The sequence below is a fragment of the Oculina patagonica genome, chromosome 4 (genome assembly GCF_052425735.1).
Source record: "Oculina patagonica isolate OP01 chromosome 4, crgOcupat, whole genome shotgun sequence".
Taxonomy (NCBI): Eukaryota; Metazoa; Cnidaria; class Anthozoa; order Scleractinia; family Oculinidae; genus Oculina; species Oculina patagonica.
Genome location: NC_135761.1, coordinates 43,430,007 through 43,445,983, shown reverse-complemented (window position 1 = coordinate 43,445,983; position 15,977 = coordinate 43,430,007). Strand labels below are relative to the sequence as shown.

Sequence of the window (15,977 nt, the reverse complement as noted above, 5' to 3'; positions counted from 1 at the left end):
ACGATGTAATTGTTATCGATTTGTTCACGAAAAAAGCAACAGCACACACAATCAGCCAGTGTTTTATTTTATTTTGTCTCAGGAATAGTTGCTAATTCTAAGGAATCCTCCCATCTCTTAGGGATATTACATTGTTTATTGCTATCATCGCCTTTCTGATCCTTGTGTCACGCAGTTGATATTACCAATATTACTGACTGGTACATGTATTTTCTTACAGACGGAGCTACTTGGAACAAAAGGAAAAAAACCGCCACCTAAGGAGGAAGCTATTCCTACCATTTTCAGCTACACTTCTGAAAATAGAGTCCTTCAAGCTAGTATTGAGCTAGCAATCGTTTTAAAAATCAGGCACATAACACTGAACATGAGCGACCATGAGCCGATCGGCGAATGGTTTGCGATGGCTTTATTTATATTTTTCACGTAGAATAACAAACCTCTGGCGCCCGGGATGTTAGAGTCGCAAAGTTTTACGTTTACGAAAACTAGATTGAATAGATTGAATGCTTTGTGTTTCCTTAGCTCTAAAAGAGTGCACGTAGATTCGACTGCTAGTACATATCATCCAAGAAAGGCAAGGCTTTAATAACCACGTTTTCTATCATCGCATGGCCGAAGAAAGAACAGAGAAAAAACAAAGCTTGTAGTATTTAGTTTCCTTATCTTACAGGTAAAACGGGTAAGTCGTTGAACTCGTGAACTCCTACTTTACTGCTTTCGCTTTTAAGCTAGTTAACGAATATCGAAAGTTATTACTAGCTATTAAAACATCTGATCTTCTCAAAGCTAAAGGCTTAGAAATCCTATATCTAAATTTTCTTTCTGGTTTGGAAGAGCTATTTCAATCTCCTCCGATCCTTCTTGATTTCTTTCTATTCATGAATAAACAGGTGATTAGAAACAAGGGCGGGTTTCACTCTTTCTTTAAATTCTCGTTTTTTTAGTCCCCTTTTATTGTTTTGATCTAGTTGAAAATTGCTCTTGCTCTCCAAATAAAATTGCTTTTTATGTTTAATTAACATTCGGTGGCACAAAGTGCTCTTTGTTCTTTGATTACAATAACGTGGTATATGCATATCACATATTTTCTAAAAATTAGCTAAATGAAAGGATTTCCCATATGAAACTCCTTTACTTGGAGTAGCCCACACTACAGACAATAAATGATGGGTTTCGTTAAAAACTAACTGCAGGGTTCAATTGAAACTCTGAGTTACGTTTATATTCTGTTTAACAATTCCTTTTATATAACCTAGGTAGGTCTTGCTCAGTGGTGGATATGTGCTGATTTTTCTCTGTTAATTTCGTCTACCTGTGTTTGGGTTTTAAAACATGACCACAACACAGTTTTCCTTTCACTTATGCATCGATCGGAACCAAGCGTTTCAATTCACGATTTTTGTGAAATAATTGGTCATTGTTGAAAGTGATTAACATTGGGAACCAGTGGGAACCTGTTAAAAACACTTAGTTTTATGCGACTACAGTTTTCCAATTTTTTTTTCAAATCGATATACTCAGGAACTTTATGTAGCAATAATTTCTCATAAGCGACCGTGGCTATTTGATGATGATTAGTAATACTTTAAAAATTCAATTACGGACCATCACGCGTTACGCACTGATTTAATTTCTCTTGGAGCCTTTACAACATACGTACAGTTTTGACCCTGTTCTTGTCAAAAAACGATAATTTGTTTTTTACTGAAACAAAATTTAATCACTTCATTTCAATGCTTGGTAAATACCAATTTCTTTCAATCTTGGTCCTAGGTTAACCAGGGTTTGTCCATGCGTTTGTGCAGAGGCTTCAACCCTTAAAAACAAACACGCAATTTACACCCCCGATGATTAAATTTTAGCCACTCGTAAGCGCCCATCTCAGCATGGCATTTTAGATGTTCCCCTAGAGAGGTCCTTCCGTAGGGAACACTTGTAAAGGAATTAAAAGGACCTTTTTTCTGGCAGTTGTAGATCGAAAACGAAAAAAAAAGAAACAATCAGTAATAGGGAAGGAAGTTTTTCCTTTGCGTTTTTGAAGATAAGTTTTCTTTTCTTCCACATGTTGAACAGGTTGTTTGTTGAACTCTTGAACTCGTACCCTCACTTTTCCTTTTAAGGCAGTAAAGATGATCCGTAATTACACCAAGCTATTAAAAATTTAGTGCTTAAAGGTTTTAGTTGTTTCGAACGTAGGGTAAATTCATCACTCTTCGAACAGTTTTCTTGAAGCTAGCACCAGAATCGTAAGTATCCTTTAACTTATTGTTCAAAGCTCTCCGGCTTTTGTTTACGACATTATAGCATACATTTTAGCTTTTTAAAAGCGAACCTTTCGTCATGGTCTTTAAGGAAGACAATTCACATTTTCCTTCCATTGTCTTTCAACGTTTTGACATTTTTCTTTAATTCAGGTGGAAAATGTTTTAACGAAAATGGAAATTCGTTCCCTTGCCGTGTCTGTCCTCATGGATTGTCTCAGTTCTGCCGCATGCACTCCAACAATTTGAATTAAGAAAAGGGATATGAAACGCAAGCGTTAAGTTAAGTCTTTGCAAACTTTTAAAACACCCTCCAATGTGACAGCTAAAAATGCTAAGTACTGTTTATTATCATATATTTTTTTTAATTATGTGGTAAGTAATTTTTTTCATTAAAGTTGTTCATCCTAAAAAAAAAAACGTCGAATATGTTTGCGCCATAAGAGTTAAGTGGCATGAAATTTTTCTTCTGTAATGTTAATGTGAACAGTTTTCGTCTCACAACTTTTTTTATGTTAACATTATTGAATGAAAGGATTTCAGGCGGAGGAAAATTTTTTCAATGCGCAGTCCTCGCCAAATAGTCAAAATCAAATTGCGCAGCGCTCGGTCGTAATTTCAACATCACCTGATATCTTTGTTTTACATTCGATTACACGTAATTCAGTAGCTTGTCACGTAATTCTCGTACTTTGCTTGCTACCTACTAATAATGTAAACTGTAGGCTTACTCTTTATTTAGAAATGATACGCTCGCTATGCGTAAATTAGATAAAAGCTGCAACATCGATAATAACGTGCCAGCTCTTTTTACAATTATGAAGCGCGTAACCTATTCTTTTTTCCTTTGTTCATTTCACCGACCTGTTTTTTGACTAGTTTTCCTTGAAAGGATCTGACAGTTTAACTGCCTTTAACCCTTTAAGTCAACCTTATTTTTATTACTTCATGACTTCTGAAAATAAATGGGTCGTTGATGAATGACATCGCACCTGCTTGAAACACTTGTTTGGTGACATTTCACATCACTGCATCCTAAGGATTTCTATTAACTTTTTTTCATTGTTGACGGCTACAACATGTAGGTCAAATGAATAAAACTTATAAAAAAAACAAGAATAGAAATAGCTTTGAAAGGAAACTAATTAGCCTTTTAGTCACGGTTCCCATTTGCAAACTTCCATGGTCTTCCTTTTTCTAACTTCTCTTCTTTTTTACTTGCTTTTGACATATGTTGGTAGAAACTGAGGCATGTTCTATTGCAAATCCGAGGATCTGTTTTCATTTTTTGATTGTGTTCGATCCGATGATAGGACACGATCGTGTGCTCGTTGTCTTTAAGGAATGCTTTGACGTCGCGAATATTGTTATGTGTGTTTGTGTTTTTTTTTTTCCCGAGGACAATATTTATTTTCTTAACATCGCTCTCATTATAATTTTAGGATATTTTAAGTAATGAAAACTTTTTGAAGATTCTTATAAAGGACTTGACATCTTTTTTTAAAATATACTTCGCACTGATATCCTTCCTTCCTTCCTTCCTACTTTCTTTCTTTCTTTCTTTCTTTCTTTCTTTCTTTCTTTCTTTCTTTCTTTCTTTCTTTCTTTCTTTCTTTCTTTCTTTCTTCCTTCCTTACTTCCTTACTTCCTTCCTTACTTCATTTATTCATTCATTCATCCGTCCGTAAATCCGCCCCTCGGGTCCATCAATTCGTCCATTTTTTAGCTCCTTTGTTCTTTCATTAACTCATGAATCCATTCATTCATAAAAATTTTACTTGCTTCCTCTCTTTCAGGAAGATTACACTTGGCATTTAACATGTTTACCGCTCCGCTGTGGTGCTTGTTATTTGGAACAGCGATATGCCTGGCAGTACAGGATGATTTTTCTGATGCTAAACAAAAGGAAATGAATGAAGCACTAGGAAAGGCCATCCTGAAAATGTTGGGCTTAAAACATTCCCCAAAAGTGAAAAAGGAAATAAACGAGAAAGTGCCGCAGTACCTTCTCGACGAATATAATAATCAATTCGATGAGCCGGAGAAGGAAGGTAAAGAATTATTTAGTTAAGGTATTCAACAACTTTAAAGTGAAGGTTTCCGAATCGAGGCACATGCACAATGAAGAATGTTACCAATAGATGATTTGTAATGACACATGCAAAAAGCGAAACGCGCTGTTCAAGGTGCCGATACATCGCAGTGGCCCGGCACCTCTCATAAGATTCACTTTGCCCCGCAAAATCGTCTCTTCACTCTTCACTCTTCACCAGGCATTTTTAGTCTCTGAATTGTGCTATGACATCAAGAACTAATGTGGTTTGTTTATTTTGTACAACAGAAGATCTCTCTGTGAGGACAACGGAGAACTACGATTGTTCAAGGCAAAATTTTGTGGTCAACTTTACTGAAATTTATGGCCGAGGTAATTTCGTGGTTACGCCAAAGGTTTATAACGCATTTTCCTGCAAGGGTAGATGTCCATTTCCCCTCTACCAAGGCTTGAACGCCACAAACCATGCTGTTATTCAGACCATCGCGAATTTGAAGAACAGCCGTTCAGTGCACCCTGCCTGCTGTGTGCCAATAACTCTGAAACCCCTAAACATAATGTACAAGGATAACAACGGCCGTCTTCGGGGAAAAGGCATGAAAGACATGATCGTAGACAAGTGTGGATGCCGCTGAATTTAACATCTTTGTATTTTTCTGGGCTTATGACGTTTTATTGTTTCCGTGTATGCCAAGAGCCAATAATCATAGTCGAATGAATAAATAAAGTAAACATTACAGTCTTGTTGAAAAAACACCAACTGACTCACTTTTGGCTTGACCTGAGCGACTGGAAGGGGGAGTGCTGAAATATAAGTTATTCGTAACATTTGCGGTGATAACTCAGCTGTCAGAAATTGTGTAGTTCTCAGCTCAGTATCCATTAAAAATCGCGCAGTTACTCAGTTGACAAAATATTCGCCAATTTTCAGTTTTTGGCTAGATCTGGAGTAATAAACAGTTATTTGATGAGGTTTTGGCAAAAAACCATAGGGTTGAATCGTGCAATTCTCTATACTTCGTATAGTACAAAGCCATTTGCACATTCGTTTCTACTAAGTACCATATTTGGATAATCAGGAGAAAAACTTTGCCAATCAAAATTGCAATATTTGGATTAAATTCACAGTGCGCGCTTGCTCGCGCTCGATGGCGTAATCTTGTTTTTGAACAAGCTGGTTTGAATAATGTTGAATTTGGCTAAATTCTCTTGTTTTTTCATCGTAAAGTACACTGGCGAACATCGCTTGGATACACTTTAGTTTCTTTAGTTTCTGTGGGAAATTTACCGCCTTTAAGTTGGAATTTAAGTAACTCACCGCAAAACCGAGAATGTTGTTTCGTGTGTCATTATGTGCGTAAACATCCTCGGAGACCCAGGGGCAGTTAGTGGGGGCGGGGAAAAGTCTATACGGGCGAAAAAAAAATCGGCGAAGAAAAGTCAAGAACGAAAAAAATAGCCCCTGGGGACAAACTCTTACCAGACCAGTTCCAAAAAGACGCCGTCGTTCTGGCTTCTGATTGGTGCCACAAAACTTTTGTTTTTTTGTGCCCAATCAGAGAGCAGCAAGACCAGGAGTCGTTTCGTGTGATCTTACACGGATAGATTCTTACACGGATAGATACACGAAGCCTAAGTTGGTCGCCATGTTTTCTGTTCGTTGAAGCTACAGTTGGAGGAGAAAAGTTGCAGTCACAGATGTACGGCAAATCGTTCGGCATATCTGCAAGAAACTTACGCGAAATACGCTGGATGTTCGTAGGTATCGTACACACACCGATGTGTGTTGTTGTTGAAGAAATCGGGCTTAGATTCAATGTTTAAGAACTTGCGTCCCGTGAGCAATTTAGCCTACATTTCAAAGCTCACTGAGCGCGCTGTATTCAATCAGACATACGACCACCTAGTCCGGTCGGGTCTTTATCCGCAGTTGCAGTCCGCATATCGTCAGTATCATAGTACGGAGACAGCGTTAGTCAAAGTTGCTAATGATATTCTCTTGAATATGAACTCGCAGCGCGTCACGCTACTTGTCCTTTTGGATTTAAGTGCTGCGTTTGACACAGTGGATCACAAGATTTTGCTACGATGCTTGACTATGAGCTTCGGTATACGTGGAAAGGCTCTGGCGTGGTTCTCATCGTACTTGTCAAGGCGTAGCCAGCGCATTTTGTTCGATGGGGTTACATCAGACAATTTCGATCTGCGCTTCGGTGTTCCGCAGGGGAGCTGCTTAGGTCCGCTTCTCTTTGTGGTTTACGCCTCCAAGATCTTTGAGATAGTACAAGCCCACCTGCCCGACGCCCACTGTTTCGCTGATGACACTCAGCTCTACCTGTCATTCAATCCCAATAGTCCAACAGATCAAGCGGAGGCCGTGTGTACCATGGAGAGATGTATCAGTGACTTAAGGAAATGGATGTACCAGGATAAATTAAAGATAAATGATGATAAGACTGAATTTCTTATTATCGGATCTAGACAGCAACTGTTGAAAATTAATGATTGTACAATCCGTGTTGGCACAACAGATATTAAGCCTGTGTCTGAAGTACGCAATCTTGGCTCCTGGTTCGACTCTAATTTCTCTATGTCGACTCATATTTCAAAGTCTTGCAGTGCGGCATTTTTTTGGCTACACAATATTAAGCGAATAAGTAAATTTCTAGCAAGGGATAAATTAGAAATGGTTTTGCACGCGTTTGTTACTAGTAGAATTGATTATTGCAATGGACTTCTCTATGGGCTACCGGACTGCGAGATTGCTAAATTGCAGAGAGTGCAGAACGCCGCGGCTAGGCTGCTTACTTCGAGTTGTAAATATGACCACATCACGCCTGTTTTACAAGAACTACACTGGTTACCTGTTAGATATAGAATTCATTTTAAAATTTTACTTTTAACTTTTAAGGCTCTTAATGGCATGGCTCCAACTTATATTAGTGACTTAATTAAGGTAAGGAAGCACGCACGCTATTCACTGCGCTCTATAAATTCAGGTACGCTTTTAGTGCACCCAGAAGGCAAAATGAAAAAGTCTTTTGGTGACAGATCTTTTAGTGTTAGTGCGCCTACGCTTTGGAATGCACTTCCAGCTAGCCTTCGTAATATTAGTTCTATTTTTAGTTTTAAATCTCGTCTTAAAACATATCTTTTTAAATTAGCTTTTTTTTTTAACTTTTAGATCTAGTCAATAATGTGTATATAGTTAAGTATATTTTATATTTTTATGTTTTAATATTGTAATGTATATAGTTAGTATATTTAAATATTTTTAAGTTTTAATATTGTAATGCGCTTTTGCTCATTTATATGTTAAAAAGCGCAATATAAATTCATAAATTATTATTATAATTACTATTATTATTAACTTGGACGTGTTTCGAAATTCGCTTTCTTTGGCTGGACGAACAGTTTCTGGTTTCTTTCTCCTGCTTTCTCGCATCACTTGCTGTGACTGAAACTGTGCCAATGCAGAGTATTTTGTTTTATTGCACGGGCCAGGCAGGTATGTCAAGCAACGGACAGCTTCGTGTACGAGAGGAGCACAACTTTCTTCAGCTTTCTTTGAGAACAGTGCATTTCATGATGTAATATTCGTTTTTTCCCCTGACATAAACGTGCAAATGAAGCTAAATGTAAGTGCACTTATTTATAAGCTTAACTTGTTTATTAAATCTTAGTTTTTAATTCTAATCTGATGTTTTCACTGATTTTTATTCGTGAGATGTCATTTTAATTTTGTAAAGTGCAAATGATTATCATTTATGAAAATTGCACAATTAAAATCAATATTATTATAGTTAATGATATTGAGTCACAGAATTCTTCCAAGCCACTGTATATACCAATGTCTTTCGTTTTAAATATACTCCTCATCAATGGACCTGACTGTTTTTTGAGATGTAGTTTTTTTAACTGTATAACCAAAGACAATTTATAGCCTGTGTGCCTCTGCCCAGTCTAGCTCAGTCTATGTGTGATGATAAATGGGATGAAGTAAATTGATTGATTGACAAGTGGTTTTCAAAATGCCTTTGAAAAACAATGACGTCTTCATTTTGATAATACAGATTGAGATACTGTATATCTATTGTGCTTTTCAGTAACATGAACTCAGCTCAATCAACCGCTAAACCGGTTTACAGTTTTTGCTACTGTCAATCATCTAAGCGGACCAGTCACGGGAGACATTTAAACCAGGTCAAATCTGTTGGCTTGTTTTTGTTTTTTAAGGTTTGTGGGTTATTGCTATTATTATGATTGACGGCAGCAAAAAAGAAATTTTTGGGTTTTGAAGTTCAGAGTTCAGGTGTTACTGAAAATGATCACTGATGTATTTACATATGTTGTTCATACCAGGATCAGGTGCCACTGTTGTATTTTTAACTCAAGCTGTGCTGCACAGTGATAGAAACATGCCTGGGAATTCAATGATCATGGTGATTTTTCAGTCAGTGACACAGGCAAACTTGTAATTTCAAATCTCCCAACATGCAATTAAGCTATGACATCCCAGTAAGTAAATTCCAGATGCTCTGCTTTTGACCTACAAGGCTTGTGGAAGTTAACCCTACACTGAGAAATATCCTGTTTACTGCCAGGATGTGATGTTTTTAGCAACTGCAATCATGAAACATGTAAACAAAACATAAAATCTTAAAACAAACCTTTTTTGTGTTCAAACAAGAAAAGGAGAAAGACCAACAAGGTGTAGAACAGCAGGCGTTTGTGTAATTTCCTGCCTTAAAAAGGCCACCCGTTTGGCTTTGCAGCCATTTTTTGTTTGAAACAGTATTGTCACTTCAAAACAATAACACACAACCTCAAAGCCAAACAGATGAACATAGTACTAGGTGGAACAAGTAACAGTACTAGAGTCTACATTTACCTCTTAGAATGCAATGTGATGGCATTGCATTCCCATTCTTTCGTCAGCTTTGACGATTTAATTTTTTTGAGATCTTCCAGGGAAATGCATTTTAATAAAGACTTTTTCCAAACAATTTTCCTACATTCCTTGTCCAATTCCAAGCAAGAGTGACTGATCTGTGCTTGACACAGTCCTTTGGATTCAACTCCTTGTTGTCTATCAGGCCATACAAATTTACTGGTAATTCATTCATCATGCATGATGCTTTTACTGGAGTAATTGACAATATTCATATTTGAAAGATAAGGCCGTATACAAGTTACAGGGGCATGCAACAAAGCATTTTTGTAAAATATAAAACAGGGCTGCCATATTTACACTTTGAATGCAGCATTTGAGGTAAGGAAGTAAAGTAGTTATTTGTACAATTTCACTTTTTCTACATGCGAACACAGGTTGATAGCCAAATATAAGTAATAGGAGTTATTCCCAAAGTTTAGGTGACTAGTGGTAGATATTTAATGAGCCACTGTGGTGCAGTGAACCACAAAGAGGTAGTATTTCCAATGGGAATAATGAAAATAATACTTGCCTACCAAATAAGAATATTTTCCAAATTTTAGATGGAATTGGAAAAATGGGTGTCTAAATGGTAAATTTCAGGTGGTGGGTTGTTAATCTTCTAGGCTCTTACAGGCAAAACTTCACTATGTAAATATGCACCATACTCTCTAAGATGTACATGTATGTACATCTATATACATACTGAGGAACCTGAAGGGGTGAAATAAGATTTGAGAAATTTAAATAATTTCAGAAACTCGACCACAAGGTTTCTCTTTCTCTTTTTATTAACAAAAACAAAATAATAGATTCGACCGTCATGGCAATTTTCTTCCAAATGAATATTACTCATTGTGAACAAGTACTCACATGGCGCTCGATAGCATTGGTGCACTCGTACACGAAGCGGTTCGTTGCTTGACATACCTGCCTGGCCCGTGCGATAAAAAAATACTCTGCATTGGCACAGTTTCAGTTACAGCAAGTGATGCGAGAAAGCAGGAGAAAGAAACCAGAAACTGTTCGTCCAGCCAAAGAAAGCGAATTTCGAAACACGTCCAAGTTATATCGACATCAGTTAATCGGTGTGTGTACGATACCTACGAAGATCCAGCGTATTTCGCGTAAGTTTCTTGCAGATATGCCGAACGATTTCCCGTACATCTGTGACTGCAACTTTTCTCCTCCAACTGTAGCTTCAACGAACAGAAAACATGGCGACCAACTTAGGCTTCGTGTATCTATCCGTGTAAGATCACACGAAACGACTCCTGGTCTTGCTGCTCTCTGATTGGGCACAAAAAAACAAAAGTTTTGTGGCACCAATCAGAAGCCAGAACGACGGCGTCTTTTTGGAACTGGTCTGGTAAGAGTTTGTCCCCAGGGGCTATTTTTTTCGTTCTTGACTTTTCTTCGCCGATTTTTTTTTTTCGACCGTATAGACTTTTCCCCGCCCCCACTAACTGCCCCTGGGTCTCCGAGGATGGTGCGCAAAGCATTCGCATACAAACTCTTTGTGATTCCAATTATGGTACTTGGCAAAACTGAATATTCAAACGCCGTGAGTTTCTGGTTTTGGTGATATCAGGAATAATCAAGGTCGAGGTAAGTGTTAGCAGCCAAAGTCGAAGGCTGAGGCTGATAACACTTACCGAGATCTTGATTTTCCGGATATTACAAAAACCGAATTTAATAATTATTTTATAATACATTGTTTTTCTGGAAAAAATAAGAGGAAACCGATTACATCCGTTCTACTAATTCTTCCTTGTCGTCTTGCTTTTGAATACTTTTCTCAGACGTGGAATAGTTCTCTTTATTAGAACCAGCGTTTTGGATTTTTTGGAGCAACTTTCGAGAAACTTTTATTGTCAGAAGCAACTTTTTGGAATTTTTGCAGCAACTTTTGAGCAACTTTTTGAGAAATTACGGGAAACTTACGGGAAATCTTGAGCAACTTGTGGAAAGCCCTAGAATAAACTCGCCTGGACTTGTCTCATCAAATGAAGCGAAGATCCCCGCAGTAATGAACACAACTTAAGCAGTTGCGAAAAGAAAGCCTGAAAAAATCAGGCTTACCGGGACTCGAACCCTGACCTCTGCGATACCAGTGCAGCGCTCTAACCAACTGAGCTAACAACTGGGAGCTGGTCATTAAATTGGTTCGTAACGTATCCGGAGTTCTGCGGATGAAGAATTTTTTCAGGCTTTCTTTTTGCAACTGTTTAAGTTGTGTTTAAACTGCAAGGATCCTCTCTTATTTATTCTTCACTCGCAGCTCAAATATATGATTTCATATATTCATAATTTCACTTGTCCCATGATTTCCGTTTTTAACGCGAAAGCGAATGGCTGCGAGACTGATAATTACACACCATGGTCAAACACAAAGATTTATTTCGGTCGCTCAATACAATGTAATCATTAAATTTAATAATCGTCTTCTTGTGTTTTGGAATGTTTGTAAGAAGAGTTTTTATGTATACTATGTATCCTCCTCCTTTTCCTTCTCCTCCATGATTCTATTGTCTATCTCCACTTTCTTTTTCTCCACCACCTCCACCTCCTCTTCCTCCTCCTCCACCACCCGCCTCCTACACAATTCTTTCTTTAACTCCCCATCCTTCTTCTACTTCACAATTGCTTTGTTTAACTTCACCGCCACTACAAAAGATGATGTATCTTACTACCGTTTACCGGGGGCTTGATAATTTCAAATTGGATTCTTCTTTTTTGTGAATTCCCATTTAGTACATTCAATTACCTTAAGGCTGCTATTTATTGCGGCAAATAATCTTTGCGATTTTTTGCAAATCGCCAAATTTAGTAGCCGCAGTAATTTCTACTCGCAAAATTTACCCTGTTTTGCAGTTTAAGCAAGATCAAAAAACAAGATCAAAGAGCTCTTCGAGCCACGACTGAATTTTTTGCCATGTTTAAAAGTTTAGTTTTCATTCCTTGAAAATTTATGAGCAGCAGGTGATTCAAACATTTCTTTGATGCACATGATAACAGATAAACAGCGGAATGTCTATTACATTGAAATAAGATATTTTCGCCTCACATTATTAAGTTTGTCTGAGTAGCACACTTGGGTAGGCTTCTGACTGGGAAACGAGAGGTCGCTATAGGTCCCGAGTTCGAATCCCAAAGGAGACATTTTTTTTCTTTTTTCCTTTTTTTTTCCTTTTTAACCAGCAGCACCAAAATGGTTTGTTTATTATATCGCTCCGTAGGTATGCATTGCAGAATAATTTACATATATCAGAACATATAGCCATATAGACTGATTCAAGCTCAAATGTATTAAGTTGTGCTGTTTCATCTGAAAAGCTTTTCCTTTTGTTCCGAACAAGCAGCCACGCACTCGATTTTAGCCAACGCGCTGGTTTTTAGATAGATCCATCGTAAATGAAGCTTATGTGAAACCTGGTTTAGTTTTCGAATATTCCTACATGTACGACGCTAGCTCGACAGATACGAAAGAGATCGATCATTACATCGCTTTTTGCGGCTCTCAATATTGGCTTGGGTAAGCGTAAAAGCACCTCTTGAATTGATGTGCAACCTGCACAGGTTGGCTAGTATGACTTCGTGAGCTGCTGTAATGACGAGCAACTACAGGAACAGCTGTAATCAAAACAGTACAAAAAGAAACATGCCAAAATCCAATATGGCCGATTTCTACTCGACACGCACTCATCCCCAGGCTCCGGCCTCAGGCTCTTTCGCAGAAGACCACGTGACACAAGCAAACCCACACACAAATAAATAAATAAATAAATAAATAAATAAATCCCTCAGTCGATGCTAATGTGCGGGCTTTGCCCCCACAAAAATCGAGGTTTTCTTCGACTCTCATCAGTTTCAGTTTCTCCTAAAGACTGTCAACAGATAAACGCCTCATTGCTAATCATTTACGAAAAATATACTAATCACTAGAGAAGATATGCATAAATTGATGCCCTACAAGGATGAGTAAGACGTAGATGAAGTTTGTATAAACCCATGATTGAGATTAAACGTTTGTGTTTTATCTTCAACTTTCCTCCAGTTTACAAACAGTTTAAAAATGTAGAAGAGTACATCCTTTACTTTTTTGTTTGCAAAAAAGACTGTGCCCGAGGGGGACTTCCATATAAAAGGGACGGGGATGCTAGTCGGAAAATTTGAATTAACCAATCTGGGCGTGGCGCAAGCTTTTTTTGATGCCTAAAAGATATCATTTTTCATGCCAAAAGTATTACGTTCAACCCGACACTAGACCATAAGGACTAAAAATATTGGCTCTCTGTCCTAAACACCGTTATATTTATACCCCTAAGCGAGATGACCGGGGTCCCCGTCTCTTGAAGACTGTAAACCGTGTTTCCTTTCAGGTAGAGTTACTTGAAAACAGATGTAAAACTTTCCTACATAAAAAAACTGTTTGTTGAAGTTTTCAGAGGTAACCATAAAAGAAATGCATGCGTGCCCTTTAACCTTATTATCAACAAACCCATCTTCGTTACGTATGTACATTGAGTAGCACAACTTTTAAGGTGCATGTTCAGGTAAGAAAAAAATGAATTTTTATTTAAAAAAAAAAAAGAACAAAGTTAAGATACGTTAAGTACCCGCATATAAGAACGTAGTATTAAAAACCTGGATGGCCGAGGATTTTCCATTTAGACCCCTTTACATAAGAACCTGTTCTAGCATGAAATAAACAGAAAAGTTCAGTTATATAAGTACCCTTTCAGGCTAACTTGGAAAATACAGTTTCGGATATGTGGCTTTTCAATGTAAGGGGAGCAAGGATAGCGCAGTGGTGAGAGCGCTCTCCACAATGTGGCCCGGGTTAGATTCCCGAATCCGGTGTCATATGTGGGTTGAGTTCGTTGTTGGTTCTCCTCCTTGCGCCGAGGGTTTTCTCCCTGTTCTCCGGCTTCCCCCCCCCCCTCCCCCCCTCCACAAAAACTAACCCTTTGAAATTCGGGAATCCGAGGGCCACAGGTTTGTCAGTCGCAAGAATGTTACGTGCAACCCTCATTTAACAAAGTCGATTTGTTTGTTTGTACTATGTAAATATAACTACATTACTATCCAGTAATTTTCAAATCCTTCATAGGCTGGAAGTACGCGGTAAACTTGGCCTTTGACTCATCCTTGCGCTAATATATTTTTCTTCAGTTACCAAATTTTAATAACTCATTCTTCGTTATATTAAAAATTTTAAACAAATTCTTAACATGAAGATTTAAAACATAAAAGTGCATTACAACTTCGATAATGTGTAATAGTCAATACCCAGTAATTATTCATGATTTTAAGGGATAAGTTACTGGAAATATTTTAGCGCTATTTTCCATGATTTGTCCTTTCTTCCATATGAATATACTTTCGTCTTCGTTTCAAAGAGGGCAGTTAACATTCCCAAGAGAAGAGGAAGTTTTTATCGTTCTCTAGCAGAAGTGGCTCATTAAGTCACCGGCACCCTCAGTGACACGTGACCAGACTCACCGCCTCATCCTCAACACGTGGAAAAAATATTACTCACTTTCATACTCGACTTCAGCATACCACAGTTCACACTAGGAGAATATAGATGATCACCATCTGCACTGCGGCATTTTATCGCAATTACTAACATCGGGAGCAGATATATGACAATCTTAGTAAGAGTTAAATAGAACTGAGGAGTTTTTTTTAACTGTCAGTTTAAATAGAGAATTATCCGGTAATTCAATTTTAAAACCAAGAAACCAAAAGTAAACCAATGAAATTTTAATAAAACATCATATTTTTTATCTTTCAAAGAACCTAAAAAACGTTGTTAAATTCAATCCATATTGCCCTTAATAAACTTATCTTCCAAGTCACTGACATTCTCTGCTTTTTAATATCCTCTCCGCCTTGATATTTTTTAGGGATATTTATTTTTCAATTATGACCCAAAACTTCATTAAAATTTCTTGTAACCTGTAATCAGTCTCGTGTCCACTGTTGTTAACCTTCGCATAAACAATATATATATTGGCTGACAAATAAGAGCACGAAAGTTGTCGTGTTTTGCTGAAAGCGTAAAGTTTAAATTCCTGCCAGATTTCCTTTTCGTTTGACCTGGGCCTCACTAAAGATAAAATACAAACTTCTGCACGAACAAGAAAACTCCACAATGTACGGAATTACAATAATGCCCTTCTTAGGACGCTTTACATTTCTCAGAACTGACCGCCCGGTCCGGTGGAATTGAATGTGAAATTGGCCCTTTTCCATGACATTTTCCCACAAATTCACCATAGCAACGTGTAATATTTATGTATTGACTGATTTGACAGGTCAATTCTGACTAACAACAGAACTCTATTCTTAAACATGCCGGTCTGGCCGGCCAGTTGTGACTAATGGAAAGCGCCCTTTGTAAACTAGTAACGCTCGGCCTTTGCCTTAGAAATAGCAACAAATCGTTAAAGAGAGGCGACTTTGCCCACGAAGGTAAAGAATATAATTCCTTTTTCCTCCTCTAAGCATGAAATAAAAATTAATCTAGAAGGAGCAAACGAAAGCCATCTTCAATTACTTTTTTGGTCAGAAATTCAACAACAAAGAGATCTTCAACTAACGTGAAATTACCTTTTTATTTCATGCATATTTCTGTGAAACTTTAGGTCGCTTAGCGACAATCCTATTCATCCACACAAAACGTCATTTGAGTAAAGCGACTTTGTAATTAAAGTTCTGA

At 37.7% G+C, this 15,977-nt stretch overlaps 1 protein-coding gene across 1 annotated transcript; it reads left to right on the top strand.

Moving 5' to 3' along the window:
- The first annotated feature begins 2,194 nt into the window (after positions 1-2,194).
- Positions 2,195-5,028, top strand: LOC144648753 (bone morphogenetic protein 2-like). The gene is made up of 3 exons (XM_078508217.1): positions 2,195-2,249; positions 4,061-4,315; positions 4,606-5,028. The coding sequence occupies exons 2-3, from the start codon at positions 4,084-4,086 to the stop codon at positions 4,950-4,952; spliced, it is 579 nt and encodes a 192-aa protein (XP_078364343.1). The 5' UTR covers positions 2,195-2,249; positions 4,061-4,083; the 3' UTR covers positions 4,953-5,028.
- Positions 5,029-15,977: the final 10,949 nt, after the last annotated feature.